The 20859-nt window shown below is 39.2% G+C and overlaps 1 protein-coding gene across 1 annotated transcript in view; it reads left to right on the forward strand.

Moving 5' to 3' along the window:
• Nucleotides 1-19816, forward strand: part of PDZRN4 (PDZ domain containing ring finger 4) — a 155615-nt gene extending 135799 nt beyond the window's left edge. Inside the window, exons 7-8 of the mRNA XM_056573943.1 lie at nt 10578-10694; nt 17400-19816. Coding sequence (XP_056429918.1) covers nt 10578-10694; nt 17400-18923 — 1641 coding nt within the window. The 3' untranslated portion in view covers nt 18924-19816. The remainder of the gene's footprint in view (nt 1-10577; nt 10695-17399) is intronic.
• Nucleotides 19817-20859: the final 1043 nt, after the last annotated feature.

A 20859-nucleotide genomic window follows, 5' to 3' on the forward strand; every position in this document is an offset into this window, starting at 1 on the left:
TATATATATATATATATATATATATATATATATATATACCAATAAAGAGCAGCACATCCAATATAAGAAATCCCAGGGTGCCAGCCAATTGGATCTCGGTGCTCCGATCCTTATTTTACATATAATTGATAGAAGGCAGCACACCAACTTAAGTGAAATCCAATGTCCATTGGATTTCACTTAAGTTGGTGTGCTGCCTTCTATCAATTATATATATATATATATATATATATATATATATATATATATATGGCTAAGCATTAAAAATAAAATATGAACATATAACACAAACTCTCCCCAATCCCTCTCAGCTACATAACTACCTCTCTCATCACCACAACTTATTGATTTCTGTGACACATTGACCCAACAGGAACTGCCCACTCAGTCATTCTCTGTTTGAGACGGATCAGCACAGTGGCCAGTGTTTTTTTTTAATGGACAGTTTTTGTGGGTTTCATGTTCACAGGAACCAGGAAGTAACGATAAGGAGCAGGAATCCGAAGTTGTTTTAATGGCAGCTGTTAGGGATACGGGTGGGTGATTATGATTTTTTTTTAATGTTAACCTGTTTCCATCCATAAGTAACAGTTTTTTCCTTGGGCAACTTTTTGTTTAAAAGTATACAACATTGTATATAAATATATCAAGTATATAATAGTCTATCTCAGCATTATATAGCAAAGTATTTAGCATTGTAAAAAATCAAACTTCAAGCATAACTACATAACTACATGGGGGAGATTTATCAAAACCTGTGCAGAGGAACAGTGGTGCAGTTGGCCATAGTAACCACTCAGATAGCTTCATTCATTTTTCACAGTCCTCTTTAAAAATGAAAGAAACTATCTAATTGGTTGCTAAGGGCAACTGCACTACTCTTCCTCTGCACAGGTTTTGATGACTCTTCCTCCATAATGTCAATAATACTTCTACTCAAGAGTGAATATTTCAAGTGTTTTCTTGAAGACATAAAGTTGTTGTAAGAGGGAATGATAGTTTAGGATTATCTCTATTTTCCAGAGTAAAGAGCTACAAATAAGAAACTGTTCTCTGAATGCTCTTTTGCCCTTTAGGGTACAAGAGCTCATTGGGAAACAATCGTATTTGCCTCTTTTTCGGTGCTCTTACACAGTGCAGTTTTGAAGCTAAAACCAGGATTATAACAAATTAGATAAAATAAAAACAGATGATACTTCTACTGTACTCTTTTTTTCCTTCTTTAATCTATTGAACCTCTAAAGTGGATTCCAAAAAGTGTAGAATAAGCATCTGTCCTTTATATTATTTAAAAAGTATCCGTAACCAAACTAAACTTTTAATATATTGTCCCTTATGTAATTATGAAACACTTTGCTATTTACTTGCTGTTAAAATTCTCAACCTTTATATGTTTTTAATGTTATTGAAAAAACGGCCACTAGGTGGCTCTGTCCTGTTTCCTGCACAAGTCAAACAGTTAGCTTGGTCTCCTCCCAGCCTGGCAAGAGACCAAACTCAGGAAGTGTGTGCAGGGCATGGTGAGGCACAGCTTTTGCAGGCTTCAGTGATGGGGAATGCCCACTTTCTCCTGCCGGGAGCTCACACAATGTGAGCAAGGGGAAAGGTATGATACAGAGCCTTTTAAAGCTTGGAAGAAAAATTTAGGGGCAGGAGGTGTGTTAAGAGTAGTTAGGGAACATAATCTAGGTTAGTTTAGAAAATATGGTTTGATGACAGGTACTCGTTATTCACTGTGATTCACACCTGGCTTTGGTTCACAAATACACCACAAAACCTGCAGCAAAACCTCATTGTGTAAGAGCACCCTTAGAATTCACTACAAATTGCAATAAGCCCCCTAATCTATTGTGCCATTGTACAGCTGCACAGATTGCACATATTTTATGTCCGATAAAATGGTCACCTGTTCTTTTTTTGCCCTTGTGCCATTTTTGATGATCCATCTGCTCTATATACATAAGCTGCAACTCTGGCAGGGCAGGCAAGTATCATAAAGGTTTCATGTAACAAAAAACATCAGTTAGTTGCATAGATTGTAGGCAAACACTACATTTATGAAAGCATTTAGTAGGTTTTTTTTTTGCTTAAAATTGTTGCCAAAAATTTTCTCAACTTTTTGATTGTGTGGTGCCCTAAGCAAAAAAAAAAAAGAAAGAAACTTGCTTACCAAACCAAAAAGTGATTTGTGACTTGCAGCGGTCAGAGATTTATCAAATGCGAAAGTCGCAAAAAAGTCTCTTTGCGTGAAAAAAACTACCAAACTTACTCCAGCTCAAACATGGAGCAGAAAAAGCCACTACCAAAGCAAAAAAAGAAAAAAAATTGCTTATGTGCAGCAAATTTATCAAAAGGCTGGAACCAGTTGATAAATAAGTTGCACGTAAGCAAAAAATTGGAAGGAAAAAATAACTAAAAAAAGGAATACATAAGCGAACATTTATAATAATAATGACCCCCCCCCCATCAGACTCTGCTTTACACTTATAATTGTATTAAGTAAGATCAATAACTTGAAACTGTTCATTCTTTCACTAGGAGGAAATATATCAATAATTGAGAAGTTAAGTTTTTGGGGGTAAAGTTATAAATTATGTTAACTTCTTTAAGAGGTTTTTACTACATTGCTTGTTAAATGTATATAATTTGTGATGGAAATAATATACACCCTGACATGAAAGGAGTTACCCAGTCCTCTAAAATTAAAACCCTATCCCGAGGACGGCCATCGATCTAAAATCAGCGGGGCCTGACTCCCCACACCTCCAAAGATACTTAATTGCTTAAAGAAGCTGCAGCACTTATGGGAGTGTAACAACTTCAATACTGAGTGCCACTTATCCCTGCATTCACCATATTATTAGTGGTGGTACAAGGATCTGGAGCATTGTCCCATTTATGTGAATGAGGCAAGGCTGAAGTACCTGTCATCGTCACTACTATTAAAGGGAACTAATCATCAGATTTTACCCTATATAATGTTTGGCAATGAGTTTTATACAGGGTAAAATCTTTATCCTCACAATCTCCAAGGGACGCACCTGCCCCCAGGCATGATGAGGATATGAACTTATAAATTAGTCACCGCCACGCCCGTAAGTAGTCTCCTTGGCAGGAAGCTCCTCTCACCTAGTCCCGTTCTTTGGCAGCGTCGCCCCCTCCGCTTGATTGACGGGCCGCGTCATCGCTCTGCTCCATCTGTTCAGTGATAAATCAATCCGCCATCAATTTAACAGATCAGATAACCCATTTATATTATTATATAAGAGAACTGTGCCATGAAATGTGATTTCTATGAGTTATGTTTTAATTTCTTATGTTGCTATGCTGCATGCTTCGTAATGTACACTGCTCAAAAAAATAAAGGGAACACTAAGATAACACATCCTAGATCTGAATGAATAAACTAATCGTATGAAATACTTTTGTCTTTACATAGTTAAATGTGCTGACAACAAAATCACACAAAAATTATCAATGAAAATCAAAATTATTAACCCATGGAAGTCTGGATATGGAGTCACACTCAAAATCAAAGGGGAAAACCACACTACAGGCTGTTCCAACTTTGATGTAATGTCCTTAAAACAAGTCAAAATGAGGCTCAGTAGTGTGTGTGGCCTCCACGTGCCTGTATGACCTCCCTACAATGCCTGGGCATGCTCCTGATGAGATGGCGGATGGTCTCCTGAGGGATGTCCTCTCAGACCTGAACTAAAGCATCCGCCAACTCTGTGGACAGTCTGTGGTGCAATGTGGCGTTGGTGGATGGAGCGAGACATGATGTCCCAGATATGCTCAATCGGATTCAGGTCTGTGCAACGGGCGGGCCAGTTCATAGCATCAATGCCTTCATTTTGCTGGAAATGCTGACACACTCTAGCCACCTGAGGTCTAGCATTATCTTGCATTAGGAGGAACCCAGGGCCAACCGCACCAGCATATGGTCTCACAAGGATCTCATCTCGGTACCTAATGGCAGTCAGCAAGCACATGGAGGGCTGTGCGGCCCCCCAAAGAAATGCCACCCCACACCATTAATGACCCACCATCAAACTAGTCATGCTGGAGGATGTTGCATAGTTACATAGTTAGTACGGTTGAAAAAAGACATACGTCTATCATGTTCAACCAGAGGATTGAAGGGTAGGGGTGTGGCGAGATATTGGGGAACGGATGGGATTTTATATTTCTTCATAAGCATCAATGTTATTTTGTTCCAGGAATGTATCTAATCCTGTTTTAAAGCTGTTAATTTTTCCTGCTGTGACCAGTTCCTGAGGTAGACTGTTCCATAAGTTCACAGTTCTCATGGTAAAGAAGGCGTGTCGCCCCTTGAGATTAAACTTTTTCTTCTCCAGACGGAGGGAGTGCCCCCTCGTCCTTTGGGGGGGGGTTTAACCTGGAACAGTTTTTCTCCATATTTCTTGTATGGGCCATTAATATACTTATATACATTTTTCATATCCCCCCTTAATCGTCTCTTCTCAAGACTAAACAATTGTAACTCCTTTAATCGCTCCTCATAGCTAAGATGTTCCATGCCCCATATTAGTTTAGTCGTGCGTCTCTGCACCCTTTCCAGCTCCACAGTGTCCCTTTTATGGACTGGTGCCCAAAACTGAATAGCATATTCCAGGTGAGGCCATACCAATGCTTTATAAAGGGGGAGGATTATATCCCTGTCCCTCGAGTCCATGCCTCTTTTTATACATGACAATATCCTGCTGGCTTTGGGAGCAACAGCCTGACATTGCATGCTATTCTGAAGTCTGTGATCTACAAGTTCACCCAGATCCTTCTCTACCAGTGACTCTGCCAGTTTAATTCCCCCTAAGACATACGATGCATGCATGTTATTAGTACCCAGATGCATAACTTTACATTTATCCACATTGAACCTCATTTGCCAAGTGGATGCCCAGACACTTAGTCTATCCAAGTCATCTTGTAACCTATACACATCCTCTGTAGACTGTACCATGCTACAAAGCTTGGTGTCATCTGCAACGATAGAAACAGAGCTGTTAATGCCATCCTCTATATCATTGATAAATAAATTAAACAACAGCGGGCCCAGTACAGAACCTTGGGGTACACCACTAATAACCGGGGACCAATCAGAGTATGAATCATTGACCACCACTCTCTGGGTACGATCCAAGAGCCAGTGTTCAATCCAATTACAAACTAAAGTTTCCAAACCCAAAGACCTTAACTTACCTGTCAGACGTCTATGAGGGACAGTATCAAACGCTTTAGCAAAATCCAGAAACACTATATCCACAGCCATTCCTCTGTCAAGGCTTCTACTCACCTCTTCATAAAAGCAAATTAGATTGGTTTGACAACTTCTATCCTTAGTAAACCCATGCTGGTTATCACTTATAATACAATTATCCCCTATGTATTCTTGTATGTAATCCCTTATAAGTCCTTCAAACAATTTACCCACATTGCACGTTAAACTTACCGGTCTATAGTTTTCTGGCGAAGACCTAGAGCCCTTTTTGAAGATTGGCACCACATTCGCCTTGCGCCAGTCCCTTGGCACAATACCAGACACCAGTGAATCTCTAAATATCATGAACAGGGGTACAGATATTACTGAACTTACCTCTCTAAGAACTCTTGGGTGCAATCCATCTGGCCCTGGAGATTTGCTTACATTTAAATTACTTAACTTACCTTGCACCATTTCTACATTAAGCCAGTTCAGTACATTACATGATGTGTTACCAGCACTGACCTGGCCAATGTCAGCTCCTCCTTCTTCCTTAGTATATACAGAACTAAAGAACCCATTCAGTAGCTCTGCTTTCTCTTTATCGCCTGTGACAACCTCCCCATTATCATTATTAAGGGGTCCTACATACTCTGTCCTTGTTTTTTTTTGCATTTATATATCTAAAAAAATATTTAGGATTAGTTTTGCTTTCTTTGGCCACTTGTCTCTAATTTTGAATTTTTGCCGTTTTTATTACATTTTTACAGATTTTATTAAGTTCTTTGTACAGTTTAAATGTTATATCTGACCCCGCAGATTTGTATTTTTTAAGGCAATTTTTTTGTTGTTTATTGCTCTTTTAACATCATTCGTCAGCCATGTAACACTCACAGCGATCTCAACCTCTTGTTTTCAAACTCCTGTTTTTGAAACTCCTCTTTCACGCCCCCTCTTACACAGCAACACTCAGAAGAGCAAGCTCTCAGTAAGAGTCCCAAGCTAAGATTTATACACCTGTGCCCAATCTACTCCTCCTCCCCCTAGAGGTGGAACAAAGAAAAAGGGGGAAAAAAGGCAGAAAAAGGGTGTTTAAACTCTAACAGTTATCCCACTATGTGCAAGAGAGAAAGACTTACCCAAAATATGAATGTGGACTATAGGCAGTCGCACCCACTCCACAGATTCACTCCGCACAACCAATTTTCACAGTTTTTGAATCTCCTCTTTCACGCCCCCTCTTACACAGCAACACTCAGAAGAGCAAGCTCTCAGTAAGAGTCAGTAATGTTGCAGGCAGCAGAATGTTCTCCATGGCGTCTCCAGACTCTGTCACGTCTGTCACATGTGCTTAGTGTGAACCTGCTTTCATCTGTGAAGAACACAGGGCGTCAGTGGCGAATTTGCAAATCTTGGTGTTTTCTGGCAAATGCCAAACGTCCTGTAAGCACAACCCCCGCCCGTGAACGTCGGGCCCTCATACCACCCTCATGAAGTCTGACCGTTTAAGTGGACACATACACATTTGTGGCCTGCTGGAGGTCATTCTGCAGGGCTCTGGCAGTGCTCTTCCTTCTCCTCCTTGCGCAAAGGCGGAGGTAGCAGTCCTGCTGCTGGGTTTTTGCCCTCCCACGGCCTCCTCCACGTCTCCTGATGTACTGGCCTGTCTCCTGGTAGCACCTCCATGCTCTGGACACTACGCTGACAGACACAGAAAACCTTCTTGCCACAGCTCGCATTGATGTTCTATCCTGGATGAGCTTCACTATCTGAACCACTTGTGTGGGTTGTAGACTCCGTCTCATGCTACCACTAGAGTGAAAGCACCACCAGCATTCAAAAGTGACTAAAACAGCCAGGAAGCATAGGAACTGAGAAGTTGTGTGTGCTCACCACCTGCAGAACCACTCCTTGTCTTGCTAATTGCCTATAATTTCCACTTGTTGTCTGTTCCGTTTGCACAACAGCATGTGAAATTGATTGTCAATCAGTGTTGCTTCCTGAGTGGACAGTGTAATTTCACAGAAGTGTGATTGACTTGGAGTTACATTGTGCTGTTTAAGTGTTCCCTTTATTTTTTGAGCAGTGTAGTTATATATGTTGCAGAACCCATTGGGGGAGATTTCTCAAAACCTGTGCAATTGAAAACTTGCCCAGTTGCCCATAGCAACCAATTAGATCTCTTCTTTCATTTTTCACTGGCCTTCCTGAAAATGAAAGCAGCAAGCTGATTGGTTGCTATGGGCAACTGGGCAAGTTTTCCTCTGCACAGGTTTTGGTAAATCTCCCTCATTATGTTTTTAATGACTTAGGAATATAGAGAATTTGAGAGGAGCTATGAGGATCCAGTGACTAATGGATACAGTCAGCATGTAATAAGGCACAGTATAAAATGTTAGTATATGTAGTGTATTTTAGAGTATTATTACAATTTTCTCTTTGCAGAAGTAACTGCTGAGACACATAACATACATCTTTTTCTAAGTACAGATGTAGCCATTATCATCTTGAACTCATTGCATTAAGATATTGTACCGCACTCCTGAAGTTGAGATAAGTTATCCTATCATGTTAATATTACTCCTGGCTTTATCTTGATTCATATCCCAACACAACACATTGCTGTGTCAGGTTAAGGCTGGAATTCCACTGAGGATTTTCTAGCAAAAAAGCAGTAAAAAACGCCCATATTGCCGCACATCGTTTTTTCAGCAAAAAAACGTCCCGTCCAGATGTTAGCTGCAAGTCAATAGTAAACAGAAAAATGCCAGATCCACTTGGCGTTTTTCAGTTTGGCATTTTTTTTTATCCTTTTGGCGTTTTTAAGCTATTTTGGGCTCAGAGGCTAGTTTTCCAAAACCCCTATAAAACCTAGTTTGGAAGTTTTTGCACAGAAATCATGGCGTTTTCCTCCCGTAGAAGTCTATAGGAGAGCAAAAGCGCCAAGAAAAACACCATGTTGGTTTTAACTTTGGCGTTTTTGCTGTCGTTTTTTATTCTTTTTTTTTTTTTACTTTAGCGATCCAAAAAAGTGATGGAGATACCTTTTTTTATAAAAATTTTGTAGGGTACACTTAAAAAAAAGATACAGTAGTGATTGAAAAAAATTGTTTTTAATGAAATTTTTCTTTTTTATAACAAATTTTTTATAAATTTTTAAATAGGAATCAATTCATGTATGCGGGCAGGGCATTAAAAATGCAGCCGACAATAATAAAAAAGTAGTGTGTGTGTGTGTTTCCCTTTTTTTTTTTTTTTTTACATTTTTTAGGTAGTACTACTAATCACAGCATGGAACACACTTTTCCATGATGGGAGTAGTAGTACCTGTACTACCTGAACAGATCACCCTGGGTCTATTGCGATCCTTCTGTAAAATTTATAGATGCGGCTGGCCGCACTTCTATGGTCCCCTGCACTGCCATATATATATACAGCTATTCATATTTCCCACAGAGAGCTGTGATTGGCCAGATGGTTACAGACAATCACAACTCTCTGTGGAAAGTATGAATATGTGTATATATACGTCAGTGCAGGGGACCATAGAAAAGCGGCTGGCCGCATCTATGCATTATACGGGAAGATAAAATTGGTGCATAAAGACATACATATGTGACTGACAAAACGGGGGCCTCTGTGTTTTTAAAGGGAACCTTACAGACAGAGCATGCTGCTGTTGCTGAGGGCAGCACAATATAGACAGGCATGCTGTTTCCAGCGGTCTTTCATATGCAGATACATAGTACATGTTGAAATCTGCAGTATGCGCCCAGTGCGGCAAGTGATGAATCTGATGTATTCATCCGGATTCTAACATTCACTGTACATAGAGTGAAGCCTGTCAGTCATCGGCGGACGGGCAATAGAGCGGTGCCAAATAAATATGCTGGACTCCTCTCTCACACTGCCGTATGTAAGTTTGACTAAACTACTGTACATACTTGCAGAAGCGACAGACCGCTTGAAATGGCATGCCTGTCTATATTGTGCTGCCCATAAACAGCAACATGTTCTGTCAGTAAGGTTCCCTTTAAAAATACCGGGGCCCCTGTTTTCTCTTTATACAGTAAGATCACAGCAGGTGTCAGAAGTGACACTCGCTGTGATCTGTCTATTAATGCAGGTACTACAACTCCCAGCACGGATCAGAGTGTGCTCCATGATGGGAGTAGTAGTACCCGCAGTTAAGGACAGATCACTCCTGACATCCGCTGTGATCGTCCTATCTATTGCAAAGATACTGAGCAGCTCTATACAGCACTCCGCATCTCTGCACTATACTCCAGCAGTGATATGAATAGAACATCACTCATTCATATTTCCCGCTGAGAGCGGTGATTGGCTGCAACCATCCGGCCAATCCCCACTCTGGGCAGAAAATATGAATGAGTGATGTGAATTTCTATTCACATCACTGGCCGGCCCAGAGTATAATGCAGAGATGCGAGCGCTGTATAGAGCCGCTCCACATCTCTGCTATATTATGGATGATCGCATTGGGTGTCAGGAGTAACACCCGGGGCGTTCTGTCCATTAGTACAGGTACTACTACTCCCATCATGGAACAGTCTGTTCCATGCTGGGAGTAGTAGTACTACTAACTAAAAAAAAAATTTGAGAGAAAAAAGTGACAAACGCACACACTTTATTAAAAATTTATTAAAATTTAATTATAAAAAATAAAAATTTAGTTAAATAAAAAATGTTTCCTTCCCTACTGCATCCATTTTTATTTTTGGGGGTACCCAACAAATTTGGGAAAAAAACACCAAAGGGGCCAAAAAAGGTGGATTCCACACAAGCCTAAAAAACACAGTGCAAAAACCTCAGTGGAATCCTAGCCTAATGCATACAAGGTAACCATGGCAACATCTGTATCGGGGATTTGAACATCAGTATGAAATTGGTCATTGATTCAAAGCCAAATTCAATACTGGCACTAGGTTCGAAATAATTTTATCATTTTGAAGCACATTTAACTTTGAAGTAGAAATTTTGTGCAATGCAGAATAGAGTTTCATCCATGGCAACAACCTGGCCTACACCTGATACCTGAAAGAGTGCATTGAACATGCACATTTACAACTGTTTATTACAGTAATATTGTTTTTCAAAATATTACAAGATATGACAGATTATCAACAAATTAGTCTTATTGTTTATGTGCAGGATGAAAGGCATTGGAAATGAATATGTTATCATTATTATTTAGGTGTAAAGCAAAGTATAAAAAGCTTGTATTTCAAAAGAGTCATTATGATGAAAGGAAGTGGCCAGGCTGTGCTATTAGGGTTTACACCACATTACCATGTGTTAGTACTAATGTCATATACTAATGTATTCTTTACAGCTGGATGAAGGCTGGCTCGATGATGAAAGGAATGAATTCTTGGAAGAGTTAAACATGCAAATACTGGAAGAACAACGTCATGAAGAAAGGCAATACCTAGCTAATGAAGTGCAACAGGTACAGAATATTAAACATTGTTTTTCTTTTCCAATTTTACCCTCAGAATGGAGAGAAACATCGAAAATTGACCACTGATTCAGATATGTTATGAAGGGCACTATTGCTCTTATGGTTAAAATAAAAATTCTAATTCTCTTAAATCAGCTAGAGAAAATGAGTTGGAATCATAGTCATTTTAATTTGTAACATGCAGTAAGAATATATTAGCATTGTTAAAGTAACACTGACATTAACATTTTTTAAACAAAAAAAAAAAAAACTCAAATAATGAATGCTATATTGTTATTGGGTTTTAGGTTCCCAGCTTAGGGAATATTATGTGCAGATCTGCTAAACACATGCATTTCTGCTATATAAGGCTGCCACTAGCAAGTAAGCACCGATCTGTTTAGACTGAAATGGTCACAGCCTTTTTGCAACCTGTATAAACCAATACTACAAGTGAAAATAATGGGAGAAAACTGAACATTCACACTGAAAAAAAAAAAAAAAAACTGTCAGATATGATGGATCCCCTTACTCTGGGATCAGATTACATGCCCCTATAGAAGTCTAAGGAGAGTGGAAGAGTAGGAGCAAGCTGCAGAGAGAGTCAGAAGAAGAAGATGCAGCTGCAGTTTTTAGTAAGTCTTTTATCTAATCTAGTGTTCGATTCCCTGCAAAAGCCCTGCAAAATAACCTCCAGCAGGCCACAAATGTGCATGTGTCCACTCAAACGGTTAGAAACAGACTCCATGAGGGTGGTATGAGGGCCCGACGTGCACAGGTGGGGTTGAGCTTACAGCCCAACACAGTTCAGGACGTTTGCCATTTGCCAGAGAACACCAAGATTGGCAAGTTTGCCACTGCGCCCTGTGCTCTTCACAGATGAAAGCAAGTTCACATCTGTCACATATATGTGACAGATGTGACAGAGTCTGGAGACACTGTGGAGAACGTTCTGCTGCCTGCAACATCCTCCAGCATGACTTGTTTGGTGGTGGGTCAGTAATGGAGTGGGGTGGCATTTCTTTGGGGGCCCACACAGCCCTCCATGTGCTTGACAGAGGTAGCTTGACTGCCATTATGTACCGAGATCCTCATACCCCTTGTGAGAAAATATGCGGGTGCGGTTGGCCCTGGGTTCCTCCTAATGCAAGACAATGCTAGACCTCATGTGGCTGGAGTGTGTCAGCAGTTCCTGCAAGAGGAAGGCATTGATGCTATGGACTGGCCCACCCGTTCCCTAGACCTGAATCCAATTGAGCATATCTTGGACATCATGTCTCGCTCCATCCACCAGGAGTTGGCGGATGCTTTTGTCCAGGTCTGGAAGGACATCCCTAAAGAGACCATCCGTCACCTCATCAAGAGCATGCCCAGGCATTGCAGGGAGGTCATACTGGCACGTAGAGGCCACACACACTACTGAGCCTCATTTTGACTTGTTTTAAGGACATTACATAAAATTCGGATCAGCCTGTAGTGTGGTTTTTCCACTTTGATTTTGAGTGTGACTCCATATCCAGACCTCCATGGGTTGATAAATTTGATTTCCATTGATAATTTTTGTTTGATTTTGTTGTCAGCGCATTCAACTATGTAAGGACGCAAGTATTTAATATAATTATTTCATTCATTCAGATCTAGGATGTGTTATCTTAGTGTTCCCTTTATTTTTTGAGCAGTGTACTAACTGTATAACTCTGTGTTTGGTTTGCTCAATTTTACCAGTGTAAACTGGGGAATTCAGTTATATAATAATAATTTTATTACTGGTGGTGTGTCAGGGTAGTGTCTGCTCCAGTAAGGAGGGAGGAGTGCAGGGCAAGCCAGACAGGTACTGGTAGTGGGGGAGTCAATTATTAGGGGGACAGACTTCAGGGATTTCAGGGACTTTACCTCCAAGGTAATAAATACCTCCAAGGTAATATTTTCAGAAATTTTACCTGTACCACGAGCCACACCAGAGAGGCAGTGGGAGATTAGGGAGGTAAACAAGTGGCTCAGAACCTGGTGTAGGAAGGAGGGGTTTGGGTTCATGGAGAACTGGGACGACTTTGCGCTCGGATATCAGCTATACCATAGGTACAGGCTACACCTCAATGGGGAGGGTGCAGCTGTGCTTGGGGAGAAGATGCCTAGAAGGTTTGAGGAGTGTTTAAACTAGGGACTGAGGGGGAGGGAACCTACAATGTAGAGGAGGAAGATAGTGTAGATAGAGAGGGGGGATTTATTAATGTACTTCGGGGTGGAGCGGAGGGAGGGGTTAGAATACTTAATAGGGATAGGCTTCATAGGATTTAAAAACATACACCTTTGAATTGCATGTTGACTAATGCCAGAAGTCTGTCCAATAAAACAAAGGAACTGGAGTGGTTGATGTCTGAGGAAAATTATGACATAGTGGGCATAACAGAGACTTGGTTGGACGATAACTGTAACTGGGCGGTCAACATACAGAGTTATAGTCTATTCAGCAAGGGCAAGGAGTTTGTCTTTATGTGAAATCAAGTCTGAAGGCCGCACTGCGAGAGGATATATGGGAGGAAAACGATAATGTGGAGTCATTATGGGTAGAAATATATGGAAATAAAAATAAAAAAGGGGTTTGCTATAAGCCACCAAACATAATGGAAGAGGCAGAAGATCAATTATTGAGGCAAATAAACAAGACAGCAAATCAGAATGAGGTGATAATAATGGGGGACTTTAACTATCCTGATATAAACTGGGAGACTGAGACCTGTGAATCTCATAAAGGAAACCAGGTTTCTGACTGTAGCTAAAGACAATTATCTGTCCCAAATGGTGCAAGGCCTGACCAGAGGGGGCGCCCTACTGGACTTAATATTAACCAACAGACCTGACAGAGTAACTAATGTGCAAGTAGAAGGAAACCTTGGAAATAGTGATCATAATATAATACATTATAACTTGTTCTTCAATAAGGGAATCTCTCGAGGGGCCACAAAAACAATGAACTTTAGGAAGGCAAAGTTTGATCAACTCAGAGAAGCCTTTAACAATATAAATTGGGATAGTGTCCTCAAAAACAAGAATACTGACACTAAATGGGAGACTTTTAAAAATATCTTAAATTCTCACAGTAAGATGTATATACCTTATGGGAATAAAATGGTCAGAAATAAAAGAAAACCAATATGGATAAATAAAAATGTTAAGTGGCCAATTAACGACCAAAATAAAGCATTTCAACTACTAAAACAGGACGGCAGTGAAGAAGCATTAAAAAGCTATAGAGAAAAATGTAAAATATGTAAAAAACTGATAAAATAGAGACAGAAAGACTCATTGCCAAAGAGAGTAAAACAAACAACGGTTGCTCATAGCGCAGATGTCTGACATTAACCCCTCAGATGCCGTGATCAATACAGATCACAGCTTCTGCGGCAGTGCGGCTACAGTTTTGACAGATCTGATCGCCTGCAGCATAGCTGCAGGGATCAGACCAGCTAATATGGCAGACAGCGGTTCCCTCACCTGCCTCCGCTGCCTTCCCGTCATCTTCTGCACTGATCTGCCTTCTAGCAGACCAGAGCAAAAGATCGCCAATATTACTGATCAGTGCTTTGCCCTATGCAAAGCACTGAACAGTATTAGCATTCAAGTTATTGCTATAAATAGTCCTATATGGGGACATAAAAAGTTTTCAAAAAAGTTAAAAAATTAGAAAAATCCCCTCTCCCAATAAAAATGTAAATTGTCCCTTTTTCACATTTTACCCCCCAAAATTGCCGCATGTGTAATTGTCCGAACTATTCAAATATAATGTTAATAATCTCATACGGTGAATGGCATGAACGTAAAAAAAAAAAAATCCAAAATTGATGCTTTTTTGTCACATTTTATTAAAAAAAAAATAATAATACAAAAATTATTAAAAGATCTATATACACAAATGGGGTATCAACAGGTCATGGAGCAAAAAATGAGCCCTCATACCGCTGCTTAGATGGAAAACTGAAAAAGTTAGAGGTCGTCAAATTTGAGGGATTTTTAAACATCCTAATTTGGTTAAAAAGTTTGCGATTTTTTAAAGCGGTACAATAATACAAAAGTATGTAATCATGGGTATCATTTTAATTGTATTGACCAAGAGAATAAATAAAACATGTAATTTTTACCGTAAATTGTATGGCCTGAAAACGAAACCTTCCAGAATTTGCTAAATTGCGTTTTTCTTTTCAATTTCCCCACACAAATAGTATTTTTTTTTGTTGTGCCATACATTTTATGGTAAAATGAGTGATGTCATTACAAGAACAACTGGTCACGCAAAAAACAAGCCCTCATACTAGTCTGTGGATGAAAATATAAAAGAGTTATGATTTTAAGAAGGCGAGAAGGAAAAAATGAAAATGCAAAAATAAAATTGGCCTGGTCCTTAAGGTCAAAATGGGCTTGGTCCTTCAGGGGTTAACTATATAAATAGCAAAAAGGTTAAAAATGAAAGTGTTGGCCCTTTAAAAAACAATAAAGAAGAAATTATAAACGGGGATCAGGAAAAAGCAAATATATTAAACAAATTATTCTCCACTGTATTCACCGAAGAAAATGAAATGCCAGGTGAAATACAGCGAGATAAGGTCAACTCCCCAGTACAGGTCACCTGTCGAACCCAGGAAGAAGTACAGTGCCACCTACAAAAAAATAAAAATAGACATATCGACAGGTCCAGATGGCATTCACCCCCGTGTTCTAAAGGAATTAAGTATTGTAATAAACAGACCCCTATTTTTAATGTTCAGGGATACTATAGTAACAGGGACTGTTCCCCAGGACTGGCGCATGGCAAATATGGTGCCAATATTTAAAAAGGGGTCAAAAGGTGACCCCGGGAATTATAATCTTGTTGGTTTAACCTCTGTTGTATGTAAATTGTTTGAGGGTTTTCTAAGGGATGCTATTTTGGAGTATCTTGATAAAAATAAATGTATGACTCCATATTAGCATGGCTTTATCAGGGATCGGTCCTGTCAAACTAACCTGATCAGATTTATGAGTAGGTGAACTCCAGACTGGACCTGGGGCAATCGCTAGATGTCGTATATATCTGGATTTTTCCAAAGCATTTGATACGGTGCCACATAAACGGTTGGCGCATAAAATGAGAATGCTTGGACTGGGGGAAAAAGTGTGCAAGTGGGTAAGTAACTGGCTCTGTGATAGGAAACAGAGGGTGGTTATTAATGGTACTTTTTCTGATTGGGTGACTGTTACTAGTGGGGTACCATAGGGGTCAGTCTTGGGTCCTGTTCTATATAATATATTTATTAATGACCTTGTAGAGGGCTTGAGTAGTAAAGTAGCAATCTTTGCAGATGATACTAAACTCTCTAAAGCGGTAAACACTATAGATGACAGTGCACTGTTACAAATGGATCTGGACAGGTTGGAGGATTGGGCTGGGAAGTGGCAGATGAGGTTCAACACTGATAAATGTAAGGTAATGCACATGGAGAAGAAAAATCCGGGCTGGGATTATGTATTAAATGAGAGAACACTTGGGACAACTTATGTGGAAAAGGAGTTGGGATTCTATCTATAACAAGGTGGCATCCTCTACGGCTAGAGGAAAGAAGGCTTCTATACCAGTACATGTGGGGATTCTTTACTGTAAGAGAAATGAGACTGTGGAATTCTCTGCCAGAGGAGGTGGTCATGGTTAACTCGGTAAAATAATTTAAAAGGGGTCTGGATGCATTTTTGGAGAATAATTACATCACAGGTTATGGATTCTAGATCTATAGGGACAGAAGGTTAATCCAGGGATCTACTCTGATTGCCATATTTGGAGTCGGGAAGGAATTTTTACCTCAAGTGTGAGGTTTTTTTTTTTGCCTTCCTCTGGATCAACTCAGCAGGGACTCATTACGGTTATAGGTTGAACGTAATGGAATCTGGTCTTTTTTCAACCTTATAAACTATGTTACTAGTGAAAGTTTAAGTAGAAATGCCAACCTGAGCTAAAAATGGATGCTAGTTTTACATATTTTGAGATTAATTTGCTGAAATGAGAACCTTTCCAAGGATAAGACAGGATTCTGTGACATGTTATGTGGCATGTTTTTCAGTTCTATTAGTTTACTTGTGTGAAAAAAAAATTCTATTTTACACTATTTTACATTTTAGTGTTTACCCTACTGTCAAGGCTTCCATCACTTTTGACAGCAAGAATAGTGCACAATGCGCTTTGGCAGGACCTCAATATACCCCATATTGAGGTCCATTAGTGCCATTCCAATCCATGTTATCACAGATCCAGAAACAAGTTATAGCTTCTCAGAAGATACAGCATAGGTCTTAACAGACTAATTTAAAATGCTATATGAGTCAAGTCACACATCAGATTTGTTGCAGAGAGTTCTGCAACTGTCCAATTTATGTGAATGGAGCTTGTAAAAATCCTGTCTCTAGACAGGTTCTGTAGAATGAAGTTTTAGCCCTTAAACAAATCACCTGTTAATCTTACATTTCATAACTTTCTCTTTTTATTATACACAGACAAATTTCATCCAAAAATACATTTCTTATTGTTTACAATGCATAGATGAAGAAATCATGCCTGTGTAAGCATTTTTACTCACTGTAAAATTGGAAATCCTGTATTTCTTTTAAGGCACAATTCCATGCTCTATTTATTATTGCCTATGTTGCAATTTACTAAAATGAGTTAATAAAATATTTTCTTTCCTTCAGCAAAAAAAGCCTGAAGAGGAAGATGGGACAACTGACACAGCAACTTCATCATCCAATAACCATGAAAAAGATAGTGGTGTGGGCCGCACCGATGAAAGTCTGCACCATGATGAGAGCTCAGAGATAGAAAATCTAGTCAAAGAACACAACATCACCCATTTACAGAAACATTCACACCTAAGGCAAAGTCAGGATACGTTACAAAGCAGCGAACTACAGTGCAATGAAAATTTGGTTTCTGGGGAACATATAGAGTCTGACTTCACTCTGAATCAAGAAGAAGATTGTGACAGGTTCCGGCAATTACTAGAGCTTAAGTGCCAAATCCGGAATCGAGGAGAATATGACCTGTACTATTCCAGCAGCACAATTGAATGTAGCAGATCAGAGCATGGCGTAGAGCATGAGTTACAACTTTTAAATGAAGAGCTTCGAAGTATTGAACTTGAATGCCAGAGCATTATGCAGGCACACCGCCGCCAAAATGTTAATAAGCAGAGCGGAGACATTTGGGAAATTCATGATGATGAATTGTGTAATTATAATACCAGCATTGAAGTACAGAGAAGTAAAGTAGGTAATATCCGAGAACATACAGAAAGATCTGATAAGGACAGTTCTAGTGCTTATAATACAGCAGAAAGCTGTAGAAGCACACCTTTGACAGTAGACAGATCCCCGGACAGTTCTCTTCAAAGAATAATCAGTATTACAAACCATAAAAATCTCAGAAGCACTATTGTAACAAATCATTTATCATCTGGACTAAGCAGCATTGAGAATACCCCCTCCAAATCTAAAACCAATGAAAAAAATCTCAGTGCAGAATGCCAAGGAAATGTGCTAGAATGCAGTACATTCCTAGATCACCGGACGAAAAGCACTGATGAGATTCCTTATCTTTCCCCTTATTACAGTTCAACCTATAGACACGACAATGTACCAGTCCATGCAAGACATTATCAAAGTTACATGCAGCTCATCCAACAGAAATCAGCAGTGGAATACGCACAAAGTCAAATAAATCTAGTAACAATGTGTAAAGAGTCACAAAGGTCAACGGAGCCGAGGATGGAGTGGAAGGTGAAAATAAGGAGTGACGGTACAAGATACATTACAAAAAGGCCAGTGAGGGACAAACTTCTTAAAGAGCGTGCCTTAAAAATCAAGGAGGAGAGAAGCGGGATGACCACAGATGATGACACAATGAGTGAGATGAAGATGGGACGTTACTGGAGTAAGGAGGAAAGAAAGCAGCACCTTATGAGAGCAAAAGAGCAAAGAAGGAGGAGGGAATTCATGATGCGTAGCAGGTTGGAATGTCTTAAAGAAAGTCCACAGAGTGGCAGTGAAAGCAGGAAAGAAGTTAGTATTATTGAACTGAGTCATAAAAAAATGATGAAAAAACGGAACAAAAAGATACTGGATAACTGGATGACAATCCAAGAACTCATGACACATGGAGAAAGGTCTCCAGATGGAGCTAGAGTACACAATGCCTTTTTATCAGTCACTACTGTTTGAGTATGACTGTCAAGGAGTAGGCTACCTTTTTTTAGGTAGAGTGTCATTGCCTCGTTCAATGTGGCATTTTATATATTTTGTGACTGTTTATAGTTTCTCTTTTGTAAACAAACCTATTTGACAATTTTACATTTTCTTTTTCATATATTACTACTTTCTTTATCAATATGGAATTATTTGTGAAGAAATTAAAAGGTTCATTTTTTATTATTATGAAAACTTGAAGAAGCCATTTGTTTTATTAATATATCTATTGTAAGTGGAAATGTATTTCTCTAGCTTTTTTTCTATTTATACTTTCATGATAACATAAATACCAAAAGAAACCATTTTATATACCTGGTTATTGGAATACACACAAAATTTGTAATGTACTACATCTCATCTTATACTTCAGACGTGTTTGATTGAGACAGTGTACATTGAATATGTATTTTATGGCTGTATTTGTCCCATTAAAGTGTCAGATGGCAAGTTTGCCAAGATTTGTGTTGGCAAAAGACATGTAGCTAGATTTAACTGTGGAGATGGATTCAAAATAAATAATTATTCATCATTGCTGATAATGACTGCATTAGTTTGAATTTACTCTTTGAATATGTGAATTTGTTGGATGTACTCATTGCAAATATGTAATAGACTTGCAGTATTCATCATAGTAAAATCCATGTATCTGGGCTTGAAATGTTCCTAAATGCTTTTCAACAGCATTAAGTAAGAGTGCAGGTGAAGCCGGCCCATGTGCTCATTTTTACCACCCACTGGCCCGCTTTCACCTGCTTACCACATTTGACTGATAAAGAGGACATGATTTTTACTTGCCTGGGCTTTTTTCATGCTGGAGAATGCATCTATAGCTTTTGAGCCTCATTCACATAATAGCAAAAAGGCTTTTATGTCGGTGTTCTAAAGGACTATGGAGATAGCAAAAAAGGTATGCCCAGAATCATAATAAATAGCCCTATCTAGCCATAGGCTTATTTATTTCTACTATTTGCTCACAACTACCTAAGACTAGGAACACATAAATTATGTGACATAATGTAGATGCTTTGCAGATTTTCTACAGCAGAAAATCTGCTTGGGTTAGTTCACATAGCAGAATTTTTGTGCTAATTCTTTCGGAAATTCCACCAAAATTTACTGTGTTTTTATTTCAATGGGATGCCGCTGTCCCTCCCTGATAGCAGAATGCCCACTGCAGAAATTCTGCCTTCACCTTCGAAGAATTATAAGATTAGCCTTTATTTTGGGGAATCCCAATGAAGTTAATGGGGCTTGAATTTTGGCGGAATTCTATGTTCTGAAAGCCCCAAAATTCTGCTGCAATTTTGCGGAAATTAAGCAATTACATTCAACAAGCCTTACTGAACGGAATTTCTGCATAATTGGAGAAATTCCGCCATGTGAACATACACTAAGGCAGGAGTGGATCCCACTCATACCTGTTTGTTTCAGCACCAAACAGGATACTTTATAGGCAGTATAATCAGATGGGATGACACATATCATTTTAAAGTGAACCTACTGAAGATCTTGCTTCTATCCTGGTGCATTCTATATCCTACAGCCAGGGATTGTGTGCTACCGCACAAAATGTGTACAAAATGAACATAACCGCTTACGTGAGTATGAAACTGTGTAATTAAAGGGTTTTAATATTGATGGTGTGTCTTTAGTATAGGATATCCATATTTTAGGGCATTTAGTTTAACTTCCACCTGTTTATTAAATTCATATTTTCCTACAAACTATTTTATACTGGTATTTTGGCAGTGAGCGTACTAAAATGTATTCCTGGCAAGTGTTTCAGTACTATGACTATACAACCTTACTGGTTATATTGCCAATTATCTATCCTTGTCTTCTGTATTTCTTGTGTTATACTCATTTATAGAGTGAGAGCTTTGCTTAATTTCATCTGTCTTCTCAAGTA

Source organism: Hyla sarda, chromosome 4 (genome assembly GCF_029499605.1).
Source record: "Hyla sarda isolate aHylSar1 chromosome 4, aHylSar1.hap1, whole genome shotgun sequence".
Taxonomy (NCBI): Eukaryota; Metazoa; Chordata; class Amphibia; order Anura; family Hylidae; genus Hyla; species Hyla sarda.